General features: G+C 36.1%; 1 protein-coding gene across 3 annotated transcripts in view; it reads right to left on the minus strand.

Annotated features, from left to right (window-relative positions):
* Positions 1–16,146, minus strand: part of IDE (insulin degrading enzyme) — a 104,710-nt gene that overhangs the window by 76,377 nt on the left and 12,187 nt on the right. For 2 of the 3 annotated variants that reach the window (XM_072625255.1, XM_072625246.1), the window contains exons 2-4: positions 6,323–6,507; positions 5,100–5,307; positions 654–823 (exon numbers count right to left, since the gene is read on the minus strand). In XM_072625255.1, the coding sequence (XP_072481356.1) occupies positions 654–823; positions 5,100–5,307; positions 6,323–6,507 (563 nt within the window). Of the gene's footprint in view, positions 1–653; positions 824–5,099; positions 5,308–6,322; positions 6,508–9,114; positions 9,176–16,146 lie in introns of those variants that run through there. The other variant, XM_072625235.1, reaches the window with a different exon arrangement.

The following is a 16,146-nucleotide window of genomic DNA, read 5'->3' on the forward strand; positions in this document are numbered from 1 at the left end:
TACTATTCTCCTCCACCCAAAGAAGGAAGAGATATTACTGAAAGAAATACAAAGAAGACTTCCCTCTCCCCCTCACACACACACACAAAAAGATGCCAATTAGTGGAGAAGAAATGAATAAAAACATCTTGTATCTTCTGGTTTACTAGAAGTAGCTTTAGCTTTAAGGTTCAAACACCACTGAAAGGTTCAAAATATGAGTAGGTGGTAATTTTCTAAATTGCTAGATCAATATACCTATAAAAGTAATATTGCACAGTGAAAACTTTAGCAACCTAAGATATTTATATCATATTAAGAGATCTGAAATAACAACCACTGCAACAAAGTAGACTGTTAAGTGGTCCTACTTGAATATACAACAAAAACCTAGTTCTGACTGAAAATATACCACAGATTGTTGCTTGAATGTCACACTGAAATGGTGAACACTAAGTTAAAAACAAAGGGAAGAGGGAATGGCCTGGAGGTTCAGAGCTGTCACAACAGTTTCTATTCTAACTTAAAAAACAAAGAAACCCTCAGTCTGTAAGGAACCAAGCTGAGTTAATTAAGTATATACAAACACACACACACACACACACACACACACACACACACACACACACACACACACACACACACACACACACACACACACACAGCTGACAAACCTGTTCCAAATTTACTAAAGGGGTGGTTGGGGTTTCCAGTAGCTTTCTCCAACTGAAACAGTCTCCAGGCATCATTCATTACGTTCTTCTCATGTTCTGAATCAACTGCATTCACCTCTCTCTCTTTGCAGCTTTCATCAAACAAAGGACACAAGAAAAACTGGGCAAATCTAAAACAATAAAAAATTATATAATTTTAAGTTATTTGAAAATGAGTTCTTTTAAAACAATGCTATCTTTGATGGTCTTATTGGACAGAGAATACAAAAATAACTGTGACGGAGCAGATAAAAAGTAACATCATATATAGGAAAAATGTTATCTTATGCTATCTTATATCCAAGCTGTATCACAGATGCTTACTGATTAGAAAAAGAACAAACTTTACATGAAAATGTTAAGAGAGGATTAAGGTAAACTTAAATTAATGAGACTGTAAAAGGAACATGTGTGTGTGTGCATTCTCTTCGGAACTACTTACCAACACCTCTATATTTTACTAAGTTTTGTACATTTTATCAGTTAATCAAAAAGCATTTTAAGCACCTAATATGAACTTAGTGCCAAAGCAAGGGTGGGGAAACCTGTGACCTCAAGGACACATGTGGCCTTTTAGATGCTTGGCTATGGTCTTTTGACTGAGCCCAAGTTTTACCGAACAAATCCTTTTATTAAGGGGATTCATTCTGTGAAATTTGGATTCAATCGAAGGGTCACACTTGAGGACGTAGAGAGCCATATGTGACCTTGAGACCATAGGTTCCCCAACCCTGTGCCAGGGATACAAAGAATCGCAAAAAATAATCCCTTCCCTCAAGGAACTTATAGTCTTATGGGGGAGACAACATGTAACAGCTGTGTACAAACATGATTTTTACAGGATAAACTGGAAATCATCTCAAAAGAAAGGCACTAGCATTAAAGGAGAGGCTTCTTACAGAAAGTGGAACTTTAGCTGAGACTTGCAGGAAGCCAGGAAAACCAAGAGACAGAGACAAGAAAAGAGAGAGTTCCAGAGATGAAGGACAGCCTATAAAAATGCTCAGAGTTCTGAGATAGAGTATAGCAATGAGGAACAGAAAAGAAGCCAGTGTCACTGGACTATAGAGTACATGGGAGTTAGGTGTAAGACTGAAAAGGCAGGAGGGGGCCAGATTATGAAGGGCTTTAAGACCCATGCAGATCATTTTATATTGGATCCTGGAGGTAACAGGGAACCACAGGAGTTCACTGGATAGGGGAGTGACATGCTGAGACCAATCTGACTGCTGAGCAAAAGATGGACTAGAGTTGGGAGGGACTTGGGAACATCAGATATGAGGTGATGAGGGCTCGCACCAGGATGGTGGCAGTGTCAAAAGAAAGAAGGGGCATATAAGAGCGACATTAAGAAGATGAGAAACAACAAGACTTGGAAATGCTTGGCTCTGAGCATGGGCTGGGGTGAGAGAGTGAAGAGTTGAAGAGGACACCTAGGCTGCTAACCTGGGTGACTGGGAGGATGGTGGTACCCATTGATAATAATAGGGAAGTTAGGAAGAGGGAATAGTTTTGGGGAAAAAATAATGAGTTCAGTTTTGGACACACTGAGTTTAAGATGTCTACTAGAAGTCTAATTCAAGATGTCTAACAGGCAGTTAAAGATGTGAGACTGAAGGTCAGGAAAGAGGTTAGAGTTGGACAAATCAAACCTAAGAATCACCTGCATTTATAACCAGAAGTATAAATTAATAGTAACCCACTTAAAAAGCTCTATTAGTAAGACTCCATAAATTCAAATAAGGACACATTTATATAAGAATAAATGATCTAGGAAAAAAACAGAAATAATTTGATCAAGTAAGGATTATATTATTTAAAGAAAGGTAAAAATAAATATTGAATAAAAAATGATTCCGTAACATGACATGACATCCTAAAATAAGTACATTAACCTTTCTCATGGTTATATTATGAAACGCTACCATGTAGAAATAATTGTCTAATTATAACTTACCTGTCTTGCTTCAATTTAAACTGTCTATATGATAGTAACCCAAAGTTATTCATCTTATTTTATAACAGCAAAATTTAAATTCAGGTAATTTTTTTAAAAATCAGAACATCAAGAGAGAAGGGAACAAGCATTTATTGAACACCTACTATGTGTAGACATTGTGTCAGATGCTTTACAAACAGTATCTCATCTGATCTTCACAATTACCCTGTGAGGCAGATGCTATTATTACCCTCATTTTACAGTTAAGGAAACTGAGGTACAAAAAGTTTAGGTGATTTGGCCAGGATCACACACCTACTAAGGTCTGAGACTGGTTTTCAATTCAGGTCTTCCCGAATCCAAACCCAGAATTCTGTGTCAACTAGCTGCCTCTGAAGCAAGGATGTACCTTGCTTGGAGATGTGGAAAAATTGGAAAATTAATGCATTGCTGGTGGAGCTGTGAACTGATCCAATTATTTTGGAGAACAATTTGGAACTATGCCCAAAGGACTATAAAACTGGGCATACCTTTGATCCAATAAAACACTTCTAGGTCTGTATCCCAAAGAGATCATAAAAACGGGAAGAGGACCCACATGTACAAAAATATTTATTATAGCAGCTCTTTCTGTGGTGGCAAAGAATTGGAAATAGAGGGGATGTCCATCAACTGGGGAATGACTGAACAAGTTGTGGTATATGAATGCAATGGAATACTACTGTGCTATAAGAAATGATGAGCAAACTTTAGAAAAACCTGGACTTTATGAACTGATGCTGAGTGAAATGAGCAGAACCAAGAGAACACTGTACACAGTAACAGCCACATTGTGTGATGACTGACTTTGACAGACTTAGCCCTTCTCACTAATGCAAAAATCTAAGACAACTCCAAAAGAATCACAACAGAAAATGCTATCCACGTCCAGAGAACGAACTATGGAGTCTGAATGCAGATGGAGCATACTATTTGCTCTCCTTTTGTTTCGTTTTGTTTTGTTTCTTCTTTCTCATGGTTCTTCCCATTAGTTCTAATTCTTCTTTACATCGTAACTAAGATGAAAATATGTCTAATATGAATGTAGAAGTACAGCCTATACCAGAATGCACACCATTGTGGGGAAAGGATGGAGGCGGGGAATTTTAAGACTCAAAATCTTATGGAAGTAAATGTAGAAAACTAAAAATAAATTATTTTTTTAAAATAGACCCGCAACTAAGACTGATAGTGAGTGGATCTATGAGACTCTTGAGACTCTGAATAGACCAACCACAGCTTTCAGTATATCAAAAAGAAACGCAATTATATCACTGTCTATTTTATGTAAACATGAATACTTTAGAAAATGTCATACAACTGTATGACTGGAAGAGATGAGAAGGAACTTAAGGATCACCTAAGTCCAACTCTTATTTTACAGATGCTGAGCTGAGACAGAGATCAAAAAAGTCATTTGCCCCAGCAAAAAGTATCACATGCAGGATAAGACCCAAGCATTGCAGCCCAGTGCTCTTTCCATTTTAAACTAAAAGCATCCATGTATCTGTCAATGAAGAAGCTATAAAGATAACCTACATGTGATACGCAATATACATATATATATATATATATATATATATATATATATATATATATATATATATATATATATATATATATATATATATATATGGACTTCAGTCCATGCTGAGCTTGGATTCTGGAAGACTTGAGTTCAAAATCTGGTCTCAGAGGCAACTACGTCCCTCTTGCCCTGACCACCTACCTCATTCTGTACATGTGTGTGTCTGTGTGTCTTGCAAGCATTCAAATGTACATGCACATTCAAATTGCTGTCTTTTCTTTTAAAGTATGACTTTCCTATGCAACTATATTTCTACTTAAAAGTTTAAGCAAGATAAGAGTTATATCCATTTGTATTACACTTTATTCCATGGAAATACAGAACATTCTTTTAGAAAAACAGAATTAAACATAGGATACAATAAACTCTCAACATTAAAATCAATTGAGGAATATATACTTAATGCTGCCTTTCTCAAGATATGAACTGATGCTACATGCTTAAGGAGAGGAAACAAGAAAATGGTAGCTTTGTGGTTTGGCAGTCTAAAATGCATCTATTTTAAAATAAAATTACATATAAGTGGAAAAATACCAAAAGCAAAATTATTATATTTCTTTAGACAACTGATGCTTACTTATAGAAATATGATCTGATGCTGGTAAAAATTTTATTAAGTCAATAAGGCCTAAAGGCTATGTCAATGGTTACACATCATTACTATTCCTCTAATACAAAATAAATGTTATTGTTAACTTAAAAGTGAACAAGCATAATAAAGAATATAAAGTATTACTGTTTATTATTTTGAGCCAAAATGTATAAACATGAAAGTAATAGCCATTGCTAATATAGCAGAAGTACATAAAAGCAGAACAATGCTTAACAAATTCATGTTTACCTGTCCAGGGCCCCTTCCAGGTGTTTATGTGATACATCAAAGTAGTAGTTGGTGTGTTCTCCACTTGTGAAAGCATTTGAACTCCCTGCATGCTCACTGAGGAATTGGCTGTATTCATTTTCTTTTGGATATTTCTTCGTTCCCAAGAAGAGCATATGTTCACAAAAATGGCTCAAGCCAGCAATATTTGGGGGATCTGATAATGATCCTGGAGAAGAACCATAGAAATTTATGTACTAAAACACAAGCAAGTTCACAAAATTAAACATTAAACTTTTACAAATGTGATGACAATTAGTGAATCACAGACCTGAAAGTCATCATCTCAGAGTACATCTGATACAATCATAAGATAAAACCTACAATGCCCTCACACAGTCCATCCTATTCAGGAACAGCTCTTATTACTGGAAAGTTTGCTCTTAAATCAAACTCACATCTGTCTCTCTGTCTCTTTCTCTTTGCAGTGTTTACCTATGATCTCTATTTCTGCTCTCTAGGGCCAAAGAGAATAAGGCTGCAGCCCTCTTCCTCATGATAACCTATCCAATACATGAAGTCCATTGCACTCCCACCCCATGTTTTCTTTTCTCCATACTCAGTATCGTCAGTTCTTTCAAACTTTATTTGGCATAATCTTCCTCAGACCTCTCACCATCCTGACTATACTCTTCCAATTTTGTCTATGTCTTTACTAAATCAACGTTTCCTTCCTTCAGCTTTCTTTTTGGCTACCAAATCATACTGTTAACTCTCCTAGATGTTATAAGTCACTTAAATCTGCAAACCAGGTATCCAAAACTATTAAAAATAACTAAGTTCACTAACAAGAATTCTAAGTAAATTCCAACTATACAATCCTAAAATGTGGAGTACTTGCTCAAGACCTCACAAGTAGTAACAGATCTGAGATTCAAACCCAGTTCTCTTGACTTCAAATTCAGTGCTTCATTATAGCATGTTCAATACAGTCTATGAAAACAAAGTATTAGTTACAGGATTTCCTTAAAGAGCGAGGGCTTTTTATGTGTACTTTAATTGTCTGAGTTACAAGAATTCAATTCACACACAACTTTATAGAAACACATCTACTGCATACTAAAACTTGTTTATACAGACACACCTGGATGCACTGAAATTAAGTCTTTTTTATTATTTCAATAGAAATGGAAAATTCTAATACATTCCAGGGCAAAGTTAAAGAAATAGAAACATAAAAATACCTATGTGCACATCAAGGGCTGCTGATGACTTATCTGTGGTAGGATCACTGATGAGAAGTGCCTTGATGCCGTTTACCAATTCTAATCCACGGTATTCTCGTTTATCCTCTGGAGATTTGATAATGTGATTGACTATTCTCTTAACAGCTGGGTTATCCATTTTGCCACAAGACCCTCTCTGAAAGCTAAAACATGAGAAATTTAAATGTCTCCATTTTTTTATAAGACAAACAGAAAGTTGAACATACAAGACACCAGAGGATTCCAGGTTGATTCCAGGTTTCCCTAAAACCTACCTAACAAAATACAAACATTTTTTGCTTCCCAAAGACTAATGACTAGCATATATGACTTCTAAAATGATCAAGAATAGAGCTTATATTCAAAGGTCAATATAACTCAAATTAAATTAATCCAAGTAGAGAAAATTAAGAATTATTTATATGGAGCAACATTTTCATTTATGATGACTGAGGAGTTACAGTTATAGTGTACCAAATTCTGAAGACCTCAGAAGACTTACTTATTATTTTGAGTCAAAATGTATAAACATGAAAGTAATAGCCATTGCTAAGCAGAAGTACATAAAAGTAACAGCAAAGTAACCTAAGTAACAGCAAAAAGCAAAGGGAGCAGGAAAGAACTTCACAATAATATTCATCAAAAAGAAATTACCAGAAAATTTCCCACAAAGAGTAACGTAGTTCTGAGGGGTATATACCAAGTAACTGAAGGAGTTTAACAGACACTAGGAAATAAATATTTTGGGGAGTGAGTTATCCGTCTTATCTCTGCCTGATGTTGCTGCTTACAAAAACAGCAAGGTTGAAGAACTGAGAGTAGTGATAATGCTTACAAAAAGAAAGAACAGAATTATCAATAAAACATTTAAATAAACTATACAGAAGAGAGCAGATGGAAATTCAGAAGGAAACACAATCAATGCAGTGCTAGAGTTAAATTTGATTTATAATTTAAAAAACAAGCTACACATAAAATAGTTGTGTCACATACAATCCCCTTATTCTATTCATCTTGGTATAAGAAATGTTCATGCTTGTCAAGTTCATAAGTATAAAAAATAAAGTAAAAAGCAGTGGGGGATAGGGCTTGACTGAGTAGCCAACTACCAAGTAAACTAGACATCAATCTGGAATGAGGAAGGCAGAGAGCCAAGTGACCTTGTAAAATCAGAGAAATCCTCCATGAGATAAGAGAAATTCAAAGGTAGGCATGCTTGTCCTTTTAATGATAAGATTATAATTTAAGGATTAAAATCTCTATGAGATATGCAACATGACTAATGTGAAAACGTGTTTAATAAGACTGTATGTGTAGAACCCATTTAAGATTGCATGATGTCTCAGAAAGGAAGAGGAGAGGGAGGGGGAGAAAATTTAAGACTTAGGGAAGTGATTGTTGAAAACTGAAAACAAATAAATTAATTAAATTTTTAAAAAATTAAAAAATAAAATATGAGATTTCATAAGAAATACTCAGTAAATTATTTTTTCAGTATATCTAGGTCTTTGGGCTTACCCATTAATATCAAGCACATTTATATAAGAAAAAAACTCTCAAGAATATTGATCTCTATTACAAATGTGTCCTATTGGCAGTGAGAGGAGGGATCAGTTTATAAAAGTATCTCTTTTGGAACTGTAAATTTCTATATTGTAGAGCTACTATTTGCCCATTACTGCTTTTCCAACCACACATACAATATAACATACAGAAATACTACTACAGCAGAATATGGTTAAGCACAATTTTCCAGAAAAATTTAATACTATTTTATAATGTGCATATGCCAATGGGATAAGCCACCAAAAACTAATTAAAACTAAAGAGTGACGAAATCAATGGCTAAGTCAATTATGTATCATTTCATCACAGGAGGGAATTAACAAAATGATGGTAGGTAATTTCCCAGTACAGCTGGTATGATCATTTATCTTCACGGACTTCCCAGGCAAGATGGGACAAGAATATCCAGAACATCCTAGATAAATGGCAGTCCACAAATGACAACCGGATAAGGGATGCACCTTAGATGAACAAGGTTTACTGGGAAGAATGAAAGGTAACTGCAAAAGCAATCATCCATAAAGCAATCTACCTAAATTACATACAGCATACAAGGTCATTTTAACAATCTTAACAAAGATTTTATATGTAAGGTCAACATTTACAAAATTATGAATTCTAAAACTTCTATTCCCCTCATTTTTTAATGTGACTTCTCCTTTAAATTCACAAAGTGACTCCTAAGAAGGTAAAGGAACACTCATCTTAGTTCTAAACACCCATTTTTGCTTTTTTAAAAGTGGAAGTCTTTTAAACAAGAAAAAGAAAGATCTGCTCTACTCTTTCCCATAATTCTAATGTGTAGATTGTCTCTGACTCCATTTCCTAACCCTTATTTTTTTTTTAAAGTGACTAAACTCTAGATTTGGATAACCCTTTTGAATTAGGCCTATTCATAACAGTCGTCAAAATCCTGCAGAAAAAAACAACCTATTTCATTTGAGAAATAATCCATTAATGCTAAAATTCACATTTAGATATTAAACCTTCCCTTGATCACACATACTCCACAAGTTTGGGCAGAAATCAATCCCATGACATTTGGGAGTCAAAGTCCATGCCTGGAAGCAATGAGATCCACTACTACAATCAAGAAACAATAATTTGCCAAGCAAGACCCATTTACCCAACAACCTAGCACTTCCCTCTTTGTTTTCCTTACAACAAATACCTGTCCATACTTCCCAAAGCAAACGAATTCATACCTTCAGGGACAAAGAAAGAAGCAAAGGAATAAGGATTCTCAAGCCTTCTCAGATGGACTAACTCATTAACAGCTTGCCTGCCTCTAGAGTATTTATGATCTCATAAGGTCACCTGACTCAGATGAGCCTCTTATAAACAATAAACAAAAAGCCTTCACTAATAACTTTTTAAAACAACAAGTGCTCTCCAAAAACTGTTTATCTGACAAAACAAGCTTAAGGAAGTCAAAGTAGAAAACCTAGTTCTAAAAGAAATACTTTCTTTAAAAAGTATTCAAATTTAATGTCACATGCAAAATCATTTATAGGCACTAGCATAATTATTTTTTAATAGACCATAGTGCACTGAAAACTTTAAAATGCACCACTATCAGCTTTTAGCATCTTATTGCATTGCTTTCTAGCAGATCAATTTCTGCACATATTAAAATGCTGTTAAGAATCTAAATAAATGTAATTTAGAATCAAAGAATGTTAGAGCTGTCAGAGCTGAACGGGCCCTACAGGAGGGTAGGTTTCCATAGGATGGTTCCTACTCCTTCCCTCCCACTCTTCCATGCTACTACTTACAAATTATAAAATTTTATTTGGAAGTTTGAAATTATAGACTACAAATCATCAACAAAATAAAGCCCCAAATATGAAACTTCAAAACTTTCATACCAAGTTGAGATTTTGATGAAAATAATTGCTTTGTCATCAACAAAATGTTGGAATTGATTTTCTCTACCAAATATCTGCCAGAGGGCAGAGAAAGCAGTACTCCAGGGGAGAAAGAGTTGAGCCTCCAAAGACTTGAGCCTGAGCTCCAGCCTGGTAGATCATCCGCTGCGGGAGCACGACAGCAAAGTTCTTTGTCTCTCTGAGTTTCTGCTTTCTTGATAAAATTGGGGAGCTGGACAAGATTATCTCTAAAGTCTCTACCAGGCATAACATCATGTGATTCTAGTCACTTTGACATTACTTGGCCTCTTCTATTGAGATAATTGAGATGGCAGACCATTATTTTTGTACTGTCACAGAACCAGCATGTGGCATATATTGCAGTCTCATTAGAACAGCAATGCAGTCAATATAATAAACCCTTCCTTCTCTGGAACCTCGCTACCTACTTCCAAAAGTGGCTAGTGACTGAAAAGCAGGTAACAATATGAGAAAATATGAGATGATCAACACCACACTAAAAATTTTCTACGAGAGAAAGATAATTATAAAAAAGAATCATCCGAGGTCACAGCAGAGTTAATTGGTTCTAAAACATTTAACTTCTAAATAAAACTAATGTTAAGCCTAGAACACTGACAAAATATTTCTATTCAGCACTAGCCTGCAACTCTTTATGCAAACGCTCACTTTATGCAACACAGATGTTGTTCTATAGCTGCGTGTAATTTGGGTTTTTATAAATGAAACTCTACTTTCTAGTGATGTTTATATTATTATTTCAGAGATGCTTTGTCCACATTTTTATTGAATTTGTTCATACTGACTTTTAATGTTTTAAATTCGTTTTTTAAATCACTTGACCTTTCAGCTGAATAATTTACAATCTTAAATATCTAAATACCTTCAGGGACTTTCTATTTAAAAAAACTGATAGGGTTCATGTGCCAACAAGAGGGCAGAATAGTTGTTTTCAACAATCCTCAGCAACCCAAAAACCTAAGAAAAAGGAATTATGTGACAAAGAAAACATATAGTGAATTTTTGGGGCAGAAGATTCTATTTGCAAGGTGTATGTATGTCCTCTAATTCTTTTTTGTTAATTCCCAGGTCTCCCTATTTTATTCAAGCTGGAAGGACAGGGGCTACTCACAAGGTTGTTCCCACCAATGGTCAGCATAAGAGGTCTGACCCGCTCCATTTCCAACATGGGCCAGTATGGCCCTCTTTAGGCAACCCCCTTTCTTGGAGGCTCACCATACTGATGACAGACTCAGTACAGATACCTCATCAGCTTGGCCCTTTGTAGCTTAGAACTCCTGAGAGATATGACAGCCTTGGTCTCCCCAATAGCTGGGAGTACAGGCATGTGCCACCATGCCCTGCAAATGTCTCCAAATTCATCCATTTTTGTAAAGTCTCTGTATATTTGTAAAAGTTATTTGTGATTCTAGCCTCTTGTTATTAGGTCAATTGTACAGAGAGATCCTGCCAATATTATTACTGAAAAGAATATAAAAATCACCAGTGAACATTTAGGCAAATGAACAAAAATCATCATTTTACAAGCTGATCCTTCCTCCTGATAAAGCTAGACTTTCTTTAAGCAAGGTTCTGGGTACTATAATGATGGTCCCACAGGGTTCTCAAGGTAGTTAAGAAGCTATTCCAAAATTCAATGGATATAAAGCAAAGTTTCCTACCTAATAGAGTAAAAGACAGAATAATAACTTGAAAGCATATAGCGCTTTACAAGGTTAACAAGAATCTCTTGCAAGTATCCTCATTTTACAGATGAGAACACTGAAGTTCAGAGTCATAAAATGACTGACCCAAGATCATACTAAGCATCAGAGCTAGGAGTCCAACAGGTATCCTGAGTTCAAGACTTGTAGACTAGGTCTTTTCAACATTTCTCTCTTTTCTTCAAATTTACCAAAAGCAAGGAAGCACAAAACAATTTACAGGACCACTGTCATAGATAAAGTCCATTGTCCTGAGAAAAGGGACTACAGGTAAAGGGAAAGATAAACAAGGAAAGAAAAACCTCACCGAATATCAAATTTGGTACAGTTTTCTATGTCTCCCCACCAAGAACTATGATCTTTTCTTTCTTTTTGTGGCCCCTAAATGACAAGGGTGAAGCAGATGAGAGTTGGATGAATTCAAAAGACACTATCTCAGGTTATAAGTGAGGCCATGGGGTCTTCCTATCAAGTTAAAGTGGTCTGTAGAATAAAAACTCTGAGATCCACTAAGGCATAATTACTCTTTTCTCTTCCAAAGAGATATATTCATTATACAAACTTGTGAAATCTTAACAACCTCCAAAGGCCAGGCCTAGAAAGGCCAACACTGATGCCAGATTGTGCCATGTATTCCGAACAAGAATCAAGAAAAAGAGGGCTTGCCAAGCAATGATGGGCCATTTAGCATAATCATCAAGTAGACACACACAGGTGTGTCATCAATAAATCCTTACTGATGATAAACATTGTTGGCCACATTTAAGAAAGGGAGGACACATGAAGTATAGCCATGAGACAGCCAAGTTAATAATAATAGATTATGTTAATTTTTTAAACTAAAGTTTGCATGTAAAATGCAGGGTTTCCACAGTTATTCACCACTTTAGATTTAACATTGCTTTGGATCATAAATGTTATTAAAAAATAAAATGACACCACCAACTAACAACACTGGGAAACACTATCAGGTAACAGCAAAATTCCAAATCAATGCAGAAATAACTCCCTCCCTCCCATTAGTCAACACTCATCAACATGTCCCTCCCAGGAAGTGAAGAGCTGGATCGTCTTATCTTTGAACAACAACAAAACCCCACCTTAACTCTAAACTTTGGCAAGCTAAAATGGCAAATTAATTCTGCAGATAGAAAGCCCCTTTCTTCAAATGCCCTTTGGGACAAGGGTTACCTTAAATTTAACTGCTATTAATTTCCAAAGGTCCATGAACAATTAAGGGTTTTGAGACTATAATCAACATGAAACTTACACTCAAAGCTTGTCCAAAAAAGCAGTCAAATATTAATATCTGACTGGGTCCCCTGAATCCTACATTTACCTACTCCACTCAGGTGCATGCTCATGTATCCCTGGCTGGATGGAGGCTTAATTCTACTCAAATTTTGACCTTAGTTTTGGCATACAGGGATCATCCAGTCCACAAATTGTTGGTTAAGCATCAAGATAATTCCTGTTGCAGGTCATCCATCCAGTTCTGATCCTAGTTCCCTGTAGATCTAGATTCATAACCTGTTACCTAACCCCTCTGTATTCTCATCCTAGCTACCCAATCTCTACATACACTTCCCTGGGCTTCCTGATCGATGAATCTACTTATCCCCAAGACTGCCTCATCCAGACTATTCAAAGGACTGCTATCTATGTACACCTTGTTGTCTATGCTGATCTAGGATTAACCCTTCTGCCTGGATATTCTAAATTTCTATAGCTTCTACAAGACTTCTTTCCTGTTCCCTATAGCTGCTGGAATCTCTCCCCTCCTACTCCAGATCCCCCATAAAACTTCCTCCTGTAGCTATAAGTTGGCTAGATAATCAGTTCTTTGAAAGCTTTTATCTTCATATCCACAGCACCGAGCACAATAACTGGTGCAAGTTATGCAATTAATATATACCAGAATCACTGATTGCGTTGAACTTAACCCAGTCAGATCTATATTCTTAGAATGACTACAAACTGTGTGATGCTGGGAAGTAAATACCGACTCTGTTTGAAATGGGGGAAAGAAGATCACCAGGGTGTGAAAAGTAACAGGAGGAACATAAAGAGCTCAGAGAAAGCAGAGGTGGGAAAACATCTACAGAGACAGCAATCCCCTCCATCTGCAATGTTTACATTACTGGCCCATTACTACTACTACAAGCACAGCTACAGCTCCCACTGCTTCTCTGCATCCTTCTCCCTGATTCCATTCCTAGACTGTATTTATTACCCATGAAACTTGTTCTATAGGGCCATATTTCACCACAATTAGTAGCTTACTGTATACTATATTTTTTTCTCTCTGGCTATTTCAGCAGATTTTCAACAGCAATTTGGTTTATACCTTGTCTCCACAAACGGACTTGGAGACAAGGACCTGATCTTACACATACCTTTTTTTAAATTGCCCATTGCATCCAGCACACTGCTAGATACAAAGGTGGTTTTTAATACTTGATTTATTTCTGTCTTTATAATGGAAAAGTAAAGTTCCTATCTTCTCCCTATTATTACAAACATCTGTTGAGATGCAACTGTGTACAGGACAGTAGAGACCAAAAGACAACCATGGCAGTTTTTTTTTTCCCCAGATGCCCTCGAACCCTAAAAATACAACTTTCAGTGTTGGTTCTAGTTGCAGTCAGAAGGCATTGATAAAAATACCATTTTAAGTGTTGATTCTGGATACAGTCAGAGAGGGCAAGACAGATGACTTTTATTTGGTATGTGACAACTAAGTCACACGACCTAGATTCCCATAAAGTTTATATGCTCTAAAAAAGGGAGTACTTTTCATGATGCCCCCCCAAAAAATTAGCTAGCTAAAATTCATCCAAAGACTGATATAAAAAAAAAAACCACCACTATCACAACCAGGTGAGTCCATTTCCATCCTAAAACAAAAATGAACATTAAAAATACTGACACAAACCAGTTTATTGTCTCTAGTATTTCCTTTGTGAAAGTTTGGTTGGCTCCATTAAGAAGAAACCAGCCTGAGACAGCTGGTGCAATTTCCAAATGAAATTTTAAAAAACTATTTCTGGTACAGTGTAGATGCCTTACAGAATGGAACTATAGTCAAACATTTTTTCACAGGCCTAGTGACATCATGTATTCTGGCTCAAGATTGGAAATCACCTATTTTATGTTCCAATTTGTTTCTAATTCCAGGGGAAAAAACAATTCCTTAGGTGCTTTGGAAAGCTGCACATACATCTTTCATTCCCTTTCCTTGTTTAGATGAAGAATGATTTTAATGAAACCTGCCTGGATCCATCTAACTGCTTACAACTTAGAAATGTTATTGTGGTTTGCTGGAGAATTACAATTCAGTCCATCCTCCAGTTGTCAAATTGATTTTCCTAAAGTACAGGTCTAATCACGTTACATCCCTATTCAATAAACTCCAGTAGCTCTCTATTACTACCTACCAAGACCAAACAAAAACCCTGCTTGGCCTTTAAAGCCCTTCATAACCTCACCTCTTCCTAGCTTTCCAGTCTTACTGTACTCTACGTCTTCTACAATCCAGGAACTCTATCTTCTTTGCAGTTTCCCAAAAATAACTGCATTTTCACCGGCTATCTCCCCATACCTGAAATGCCTTCTCTTCTCACCCCTGACTCTTATTTCCTTTAGATCTTGGCTAAAACCTCATTTCTACAAGAAACCATTCCTGCTTCCCTTCATGGTAGTGACTTCACTCTACAATTATCTCCAATTTATCTTATCTGTATCAATTTTTTATAGTTATTTGCCAATGCTTCCTCCACATTAGAATGTGAGCTTCTGTAGGGTAGGATTTTTGCTTTTCTTTGTACTCCCAGTACTTAGGGGCAGTGCCTGGCACATAGTAGGCATTTAATAAATGTCTTTGGACTTGATTTTTCAACTTTATAACAACATTACAAAAATACCTAGGGTAGGAGATTTTTTTCAGCACTACCTATACCAAAATGGGATCCTTCATCCAATTCTACTCCCAATCCATAACAGAGCTCTTCAAATACCTGAACGGTTATGAGGTAGATCAAGAATTTCTTGTGCAGTGCCATAGCAATTGCATGGGTATAGTACCTAAAACTAATGCCAATGAGTAGAAATTAAAAGAAACATTCTGGCTGAACAGAAATGTTTTTTGGAAAATTAAGAATAAGAATGGCTAGCACATCCCACTTTAAGGTTTGTAAAGCACAAATACTTCATTTTCTCACCAAAACAACTATGGGAGTTTGGTGCTATTATCCCCAATTTACAGCTGAGGAAACAGGCAAACAGAAGTTCAGTGATTTGCCCGAAGACACATAACTAGTAAGTCAGGCAAAACTTGAACTCAGAGTTTCCTGACCGTCCAACACTCTAACTACTGTGCTACCTAATTGATTAAAGAAACAAAATTATGAATTAGGTTGCTTTGGGAACTTCCCAATCAATAAGTATGTTAAAGGAAAGGCTGAATCTGCTAGGAACTCTATATAATAGGGGTTTTCTTAACCTAGGTAGGGTCCATAAACTTGGATGGGGGAAAAAAATTACATCTTTATTTTCACTAACTTTTAGGTTTTTTTGTAATCCTATATATTTTATGTCATGCTTTTAAAAACATGATTCTGAGGAG

The sequence above is a fragment of the Notamacropus eugenii genome, chromosome 1, assembly GCF_028372415.1.
Source record: "Notamacropus eugenii isolate mMacEug1 chromosome 1, mMacEug1.pri_v2, whole genome shotgun sequence".
In the NCBI taxonomy this organism is placed as follows: domain Eukaryota; kingdom Metazoa; phylum Chordata; class Mammalia; order Diprotodontia; family Macropodidae; genus Notamacropus; species Notamacropus eugenii.